Source organism: Electrophorus electricus, chromosome 25 (genome assembly GCF_013358815.1).
Source record: "Electrophorus electricus isolate fEleEle1 chromosome 25, fEleEle1.pri, whole genome shotgun sequence".
In the NCBI taxonomy this organism is placed as follows: domain Eukaryota; kingdom Metazoa; phylum Chordata; class Actinopteri; order Gymnotiformes; family Gymnotidae; genus Electrophorus; species Electrophorus electricus.
Genome location: NC_049559.1, coordinates 5954524 through 5963499, shown reverse-complemented (window position 1 = coordinate 5963499; position 8976 = coordinate 5954524). Strand labels below are relative to the sequence as shown.

The following is an 8976-nucleotide window of genomic DNA, read 5'->3' as shown; positions in this document are numbered from 1 at the left end:
ATTTTTTTCTTGTACATCTTTGCACACACTGTGTGTGTGTGTGTGTGTGTGTGTGTGTGTGTGTGTGTGTGTGTGTGTGTGTGTGTTTGTATAGTGAGCCTGGAGCAGGCGGAGACAAGACAGAGCATCAGCAAACTCAGTGAAGAGGTGAGTATTTTGAACAGGAGGGCGCATAATCCAAGCACAGCACGTCATCCGTCCTGCTCAGTGAGTGGAGCCACAGGCTGTTCTGACAACCACAAAACGAACCAGCTTCATATAACTTGGCAATTAGCAATGTCTGCCTCTGACAGCACACAGTAGAGGGTATGACCGCATTACTGTCGTTAAAACTCAGGACAGGTCTGTCTAACGACTGGAGTTTGGCTACAACATAGCGGGGGTAAGGCGTAATGAAATAGATGTAGTTCTCTGCGGATGTTGTTGTCTCATATTTGGTGATAAACTGTCACATACGGTTTAAGCACCGATAGGCATTGCACTGGTAACATTACGCGGATGTGCTGCCCTGTCTGGTTCAGGTGTTAGTTATTCATCCTAGTGTTTTACGGATGAAGGCAAAAAAAAAAACCAAATCACTTCCTGCAACGCTGCCTTCCGTCTTTCTTATGCCCAGATGACCACCCTGTCACAGCAGGTCTCCCGGCTCAGCCGGGAAATCCAGGAAGTGACACGCCTCCTCCAGCCTCTCTTTCTCCCTGGCTCGCAGCCACTCATGACGACTGTTCCTGCATCGCTCACTCTGCCTGCCAACGGTGCCAGCGGACCCTCCCACACTTTCCCAACAGCTCCGGGCGCTCCGGCCGCTCCCTGCTCCCCTCTCAGGCCTGCCTGCTCCCTGCTGGACAGCACAGCCCCCGGGGGCATGCCAGTTCTTCCCAGTTGCCTTATACCCTCCGGCCCTCCGCAGAGAGCGCAGTCTCGATTGCAGAACTCCCAGGCGTGTTGTCTGAAGGGCTCCCCTCATGTTCCCCTGTGCCCTGCAGAGGCTGTCCAGAAAGAGAGCGCCCGACAGCCCGGTAGCCCCGCGGGCTCCGGTATTGGCCGCGGCCGGCCGGCTCCTGACCGGCCGCTCACGTCCCATACCCCTTCCCTCTCTCTCTCTTCTTCCCGTTCTCCATCCCCGTCCTTTTCGCCCTCCCAGGGACCCCACCGCTCCTGCCCCTCCGGCCACGCCCGAGGCCCGTTGGCCACGCCCTCTTCCCAGGACACTCCGCCCCTGCCATCCTCTCACTGCTCGGTGCCTCCCTCGCTGAGCGGCTCCCCGGGTGACCGCAGGGCAGCGGCGGGCCGGTCCCCGGCGTCCTCCCCCACGCCCCTGCTCCAGGCTCCGCCCTCCTACCCTCATCCCTCCACCTCTTCGCTGTACTCCCCGAGGGACGTGCAAGGATCGCTCGGCTCCTCGTGGCTCCGGCAGACCTCGAGCTCTGGCCAGGCGGGGACTGGCCCCGAACCCCCACAGCTGGAGCTGGAGATGCAGGAGTGGAACATGGGAGAGAGGAGCTCGGTGGAGCACATCAGCTACATCGATGAGGAGGGACCACCACTGTGAAAGTCATGGGGAGTGACAGAGATGAGAGGAGGTACCTCAACCAGGAGTTGGGCTACAGCACAAGAGACCAAATAAGGGCGGCAGGCGGATAAAGAGAGAATTAGAAGTTTACTTTGTCATCCAGAAGGTTCCATCCGCTACATGAGAAACGGACAAAATGGACTGGGATTCTTCAAACTTGAGGTTTTTATGACTGGCACTGATAGCGTCCAACCGTTTCGATGCACGGAAACCTGACACCAGCTAATCCCCAACCATATCAACACAAAAGGGCGGGGCGCTTGTCTGAGATTGACAGGAGCGCAGTGGCATTATCAGGCCCTCACTGAGGCTCCGATCACGGCAACTGCAATTCTTAATGAACCCAGCAAACGAGAAATTGCAGCGAGAATTTGTCCCGTGAAGAGTTTCAAGGCCAGGTATTAGCATGCGTGGATGCAGGCTAGCCTTGTAAGCCCAAGTAGATGCCATGTGCTGTTTATGATGTGACTCTTCTATACTGCCCAAACATGAGAGCTTCATGTACAACCTACCACAGCAGACAAACGCATCTGATGAACCCGTTTCATTATAATGTATGTCACAAATCTACTCTTCTGCTTCTTCCTAGCAGAGCACAAAAAGACGATGCTACCGTCTATGACCAGGTGCACCCATTGCATATTTATTTGGCTTGAGAATATAAACCGTACCCCAACCACAGTACAGATTTGCGTTTGGCAACTAACTTTTAATCCATTCACGCTCTTTCAGTATTTTCTGCATCAAAGTGATTCAGCTCATGACCCACTTCACATCAGACCTCCACTGCACAACATTATGAGGATTCTAAAGCTACTTAACATTAACTGTGATTTGGAGTAAGTGATTTGGATGCAGAGCAGTTAGATGCATACATAGTAATCACAAAAACTCTCAGTGCCATCCACCATGTGGCCGAACAACGGCCAACAGTCTAGCGGGGTTCCTTTAGGATATCTCTTCTCCAAAGGTGACCGTAAGGGGCATGCACAAGACAATCGCAACACACCACTCATAGGTACCCAGACAGGAATGCAGAAAAAACCCCAGCTAAGATTCACACTGCACCAGCCTGGCATGCCAACGAGTGGAAAGACTGAGCGAAACAAGGTGGCATTGCCAAACAGCAGACGTTAGGAAGTTAAGCAAAGAAGGGCCGGGGCCATATGGCGGCCAGGCCGAGCAGACGCCAAGGTGGACACCATGGCAACGGCAGAAAGACTGCGAGCTAGACACTTGGGACACACTTAGAGGGGGAGAGGAGCTCCTATGTCGTATGTCTAAAACAAACAACAAAAAACCACACAGACACACACAAATACACACTCAAACACACAGAGCTCTAGCCATCCAGCCATGTGTGCCTTTTTCTAGAAACATCAGACACCCCCTAAAGTTTTCCCTTTGTTTTGTGTTCAGTATTGTGATTCTTTACAAAAAAAGCCTTCTGTCATGTCATATCATTTGGAGCACTGCACTTTTAGTACATACTAATTATTTATTCACCTATTTATTAGTTTATTTTTATTTATTGGCCTGTTATACTGATGAGGAATTTGTTATGAAGAGCTTACAGTAAATATCTGTAAACCTGGTGCCATCTGACAAAACCTACAGAAGCAACTCCATCATCAAACAAATGCAGTCACGCATGGTAAAGCTTTTATAATGGAGATAATATCTCCTCAAATTGCATATCGGAGTCCAAACAGCTACGGTAGCTGAAATCAAGATGCTCGAGTAACCACTTTGTTCCTAATTCTGGTCCAGTCATCCACACCGTTCACCTGACCCAGAAACACAATCATGACAGCTTATTGGTTTGCTGGGCCCACACACATGGCATGAGCGCATCATTCTTCGGTCCATCCCCGGCAGGTGCACTTGCTTGGGTAGGGACAGGGCATGTTATTGGCATCAGAATGGAGTAACCTCGATTCTATTTTCTTTACCTAGGAACTGCGTGAAGGCATCTGAATGCAAGTTTATGTACGAGACTCTAGTCTGGGTGGGATTGGGGTGGGTGGAGTTCCTGCATGTCCCAAATCTTTGCATGAGGAATGTGCCTGCTAATTGAACACTGGGGAAAGGGTTCAGAGGTCAGGGGCTGAGTGTCCAGAGGCATAACAAATGTATTTTGTTAACTGTAATAAACTATAACAGATCCTTACCAGAATAATAAAAGATGTTTTATAAGAACGCGAGTGTTGTCGTATGTTTTAGACTTTGATATGGGGGAGCAGATTTAAGGAATATTTCACTTCAAGATGCTAACCATGCTATTAATGAAGGAAGCCCATGGAGGATTTACACATGAGATCACGCTAACTCATGTAGCTAGCTTTATTTCACTACTAGCTACGTAAGCCAGTTGCCTAGCAGAGGCTCCCCATAGTACCTTGTCTATAAGTATCTTGTATCTTCCTTCATATTACAATACAGGCACACATATCCTGTAGCATAAAGTCAGCTGTTCAACCAAAGGTTGAATGCCCTCTAGGTGCCAAAATCTCATGAATGTATGAATCTGTGCCTGCCTGACAGTTTCTCAAATGTCCTCAGTAGGAGCCTGTTAGAACCATGCCCATGTGCCAGACACTTTGGCCCTGGCGCTATAAGTCAACAGAAAAGCTCCCATAATTCAGTGAGAGGGACCACTTGGACATTTCCTGGTCTCTAGGCAGCACAGGAAACTATACAACTGATCGCACAGGTAGAATGATTTCCTGTTTTTTTGTTTATTAAGAATAGAGGCATCAGGCACCTAGAGAGGCACTGCACTGCAAAGTTTAGTTTTCTTGCTGAATCAAAATCCCTTTCCTCAGCTAATCAACTATCAGATCCCTTAGAAGTTAAATTGGGTGTGTTGTAAATTTAATATATTATCCAGACACAATTTCCCTCGAAACTAGCTGAAGCTTCACTTCCTGATCCAGGAATAAACACAGGTGATTGGATAGAAGTCAAAACCCAACCATGCTTCTCTACAGGGATGTCACACAGAGCAGGGAGATGTCCCTCTGAGGAATAAGGCCAGAAACGTACGGGTACGGCATGCCTCCACTGACTAATGAGTACAGCAACCTTACTGCAGACCACAAATAGTTATCCTCCTCCTCCTGCTGGCTGTATGCTTGCAGTCACTGTGGATCTTGGCCATCAGCTGGGACCTCCTCAGCACTTACCAGTCTTGTCAATCTCCAGAACTGTTTCTCAGTCTCGTCAATCTCTGCCAGGTAGGTATGACGCCCATAGTATAACTTGCATGACTTCCTCACACGTTTTCACACATCAGTCCACTTGCTGTTTTCTCTTCCCTGTAGAAGATGCAGAGATGGCTGCATCAGATTTAAAATCCTGGTGCTTTTGCCTACAAGGCCAAAAATAGACCAGCATCATCTTAGCTCAAAGTACTCACCTGGAATCGCATCATTCATAACTCAAGTAGAGCTTCTCTGGCACCATTGCCCTTTAAGAGACAGGAAACACACCTCAAGACTTTCTGTGCTAGCAGCCATGTGGTGGACTGACTTTCCCCTGCAAGTCTATACAGTAGCTTCTGTCTTCATATGTAGACTGAAGATCCATGTGTTTAACATGCACTTAATCAATTCCTATGTTGTGTACATATAACATTTCCTCCCAGGGCTTTAAGTTGACGGTGGTCTCAGATATCCCAATTCGACTAGTAAGAAGATAACCTTGGATAACCATGGAGGCCACCAAGTACTTCTGCTGCATTGCACAAGCGTATCTGCTACATGTTGTAAATGTGTTGAAGGTCCAGTGTAACTGTACAACAGGAACATAACATTTGGGCTGGTGTGGGACCTTGTTTTATCAAGACTCTCAGAATCGCTTGAAATTTGTCTAGGACAAAAAGACAAACGTCCTTCCACAGGGCAGAAAAGGTGGCTGAGAAGCTCACTTTTAGCAAGGAGTGGAATTTCTCTGTGAGTGAATGACTTATGTACAAAATGGAAATCAAGATAATGAAAGAACCATTAAATGTGTGCTTATAAAAACCAGTAGCCTAAGCCATATTAATTCCATAATTGTATTTAAATATGATATATATATTTAATAATCAGCAATTCTTGTAGGGTGTTATAATGCTGCAGTACTGCATTAATTTCACATGTATGGGTCAGTCTTAATGTGCATGCGCTCTACGACACAGGCAACTCAAGGGAAATCAAATATTTGAATAAATGTGGCCGTTTATTTTGTGTGTTAAGTGGTGCATAAGTTAATGATTGATCTGTGTGCTATTGGAGGCACAGTAAGGGTGGTCAACGTACGATTTATGAGTCCTAGATATAGTTGGCTGGAGTGCACCAAAATTGTTGCTGTTGCAATGTTATATTTTCAAGCAGTTGCATCCTGAACGATGTCAGTCACAAAATTAATTTATATCTTGATTAAATTCCCAGCATATCCACGTGTCTGTGCCTCAACACCATCAGCTGGGAACTATGAAGGCAGGCTGTTTATCCGGCTCCACGGATGGTTTGATCACAGGCTGCGGCTCTTTCCGTATTAACCACACCTCTTTATCCAAGAAAGTCCTAATCAGTGCTTCTAAGCAGAGGCAAAAATACAGTGTTCATCTGGTCATATTACATTACAGGACACATTCTTGACAGGATTGTAGCGTATCACAGTAGGTGAAATCACACAAGACTTGCAACTGAAACAAATGAATCCTCAGCTATTACACTAGGTGAAGTATACAGGTTTGATCTTACTGAGTGTTGGGATGTGGTGACTGCCAAAGGAAGCCAGATAACCTCTCTAGTCAAGCAGTGTGCAGAAGAAAAGTCCCACCACCCCATTCTACACACAGTCAAGTAACAGGAAATGAGCTGCTGGGGTTTGGGGTGGAATTCGCAGGCTGTGTGGTTTGGTGGAGGCAGGAAGGCAGATACTGGGGGCAGAGAGACAAGTTCATACCGTAACCATTTTTAAAGATTTTTACGCATATTAATATTCACTCGAGTTTGACCCCTGCTTCCTCCCATAAACCCCGCACGGATTTACACAGATAACGCGATGACTGGAGAAGTCATCAGGTACGCTGAACGGCAAGTGTCCTCTTAACGTTGACAGCCCTGCTATGGATCTAATCAGACGCTATACCCTATGCACGTGTGCACTATGTTGCAAGGATATGGAGTTAATTTGAGGTGATGCGTGGTTAGTTCATGAGCCTAGTCCTTCTGTCTTCTTAGGACCCACTCACTTCTAAAAATGGGTTTAAGCTGACAACTGCACTGGATATTACGAATTCTTCGGTAAGGCACATTTATAACCTGTTCGTGTTTAGAACCGCATTTGTGATTCCCTGGTCATGAAGTACACATCAAACCGGTGTGGAGGACGAGGAACCACAGAACCACCAGGTTAACAGCCTGGACCCAGCAAAAGAGTTGCCTCATACGCAATTGCTTTGCTTATACTTGACAGTCAGCCATGCAGACGTAAAAGTATTTTTCAGTAAAAAGAGACATGCTTAACAGCCTAGAACACAAAACTCTCACTGCATGAGTTCACAGACTACTGTGTAAACTTGCAAGGCTTATACTAAATTATTTTAGGTTTATATTTATGTAGTACCTCTCAAGACACGAGGCCACTCTGTATTGGATCAAAAAACAAAATGAGCAAATAAACAAAACAATCAAACAGAAAAATGCACTAAGCAGGTAACAGGGAAATGGTTTTAGCTTTGAAGAAATAGAAGAGCAGTCACAGAGGCAATATAGAGGGATGTAGATTTTGAACGTCTGAGGACCATCACTGAACAACCCACACCTATAGGGGACAGTCACTAACTGACGTTAGGAGGCTAAGCAGGATGCGGGGACGAGTAATGTTAAACGAACACATATTTATTTGTACACAACAAAGACGTAGCAAGCAGGCCGTCATGGTCAAACACCGACTGTTGACAAACAAAAACAGCAGACCTTTATACACACATACTAATGACAAGAAGGATCAGGTGTGGAACACAGGGAGGGTGTGTGCACACACACACACACACACACACACACACACACACAGGGAAACGTTTGGGAGAAGGGGCCGTGCCGTGACAATAACAAAGCACTTCCAGATGTCTTATGGGTACAGAAGCTCACAGATATAGAAGGCCAAGTTGAAGACTTGATGACAAGTTGATGAGGAACGTGAACAGAAGTTCAACACATGAAGAGACAGTTGGGGGGGGCATTGTGTGTGCAAATTGCTCAGTGTGTGAATGGTTAGTTTTGAATAGATAGCAATTAAAAGAGCATTAAAATAATCAAAGATGGGACCTGATGAGATAAAGGAACAGAATTTTCGCACCAGAAGTGCTAAACGTAGAGTGCACATTAAGGTCAGAAAAAGCCGTTTTAACAAGCGCTTTAATATGTTGTTCAAGTGCTGGAGATGAATCAAATAAGATGCGGAGAGTTCTAGCCACTTCACAGGGTTTATCACCATCGACATCTATCACAGAGTTCGGGATAATGGATGCTAATCATTTAGGACCTACCAATAACATCCGTTAAGGACGCTGTGATTGAATCAATGCCGTCATGGCCTGTGGTTGCATAGCAATAGAAATTCATAAACCATGGTCAGGAATGATCTGACCAAGGGATAATATGTAAATGATGAAGTGAAGTGGAGAGACATCCCGAGTGATGGCGGCAGTGAGCACATTTAACCATGGAAATTAACCGGAATCGATCGCAAGACCGGCACCATTCTAGGATTGTACCCACAATTCCAGTGGAACAACAGGGGAGAGGTTTATGAGATGGAGAGCTGGTGTCAAGGAGGAGCACGTTAAGAGCATCAACACCTGCAGGAAAAAAAAAACAAAAAACGGTCACTCCTAACTTTCAGGAGAGCAGATTCTGCACTGTAAGGCTTATGGGAACCTGACGAGAAGGAGACCATTTTTATAGTGGGAAAATGCAGCAGCCCAGTAGCCCACGCTCCCTGTATTACTTTAACAAGGGTGTCGTTAGCCTGACGTGTGGAAGGCAGGATTCCTCAGAGAATTAACAGCATAGTAACGGTCAATGTAAAACAACCCTGTTTTTGTTTCTCTTGATTTAAGGATGTGTTTAATCAAGAGTCACTTGCTAGCTGCTGCTTGCCAAGTTTCCGTGAACCATTACAGAGCATCCAGATCCTACAAATCAACCGTGGCGCACGGGTGACGGGTAGAGAAGCTTACACAGGACTGCAGAACGGATTCATCCAATCATAACAGCCAAGTTATAAATTGGCCCCGAAATGTGATAAAGGAAATTGCTACATGAACTCGTGTACTGAAGAGGCCATCATTCGGTGTCCTTGCACACCTGGTTATGCCTCTGTAGCATCACCTCTGGCACGATTATGTC

General features: G+C 46.3%; 1 protein-coding gene across 1 annotated transcript in view; it reads left to right on the top strand.

Moving 5' to 3' along the window:
• Positions 1 to 3563, top strand: part of kcnh3 (potassium voltage-gated channel, subfamily H (eag-related), member 3) — a 94212-nt gene extending 90649 nt beyond the window's left edge. The window contains exons 14-15 of the mRNA XM_026995907.2: positions 95 to 147; positions 617 to 3563. Of these exons, the coding sequence (XP_026851708.2) occupies positions 95 to 147; positions 617 to 1552 (989 nt within the window). The 3' untranslated portion in view covers positions 1553 to 3563. The remainder of the gene's footprint in view (positions 1 to 94; positions 148 to 616) is intronic.
• Positions 3564 to 8976: the final 5413 nt, after the last annotated feature.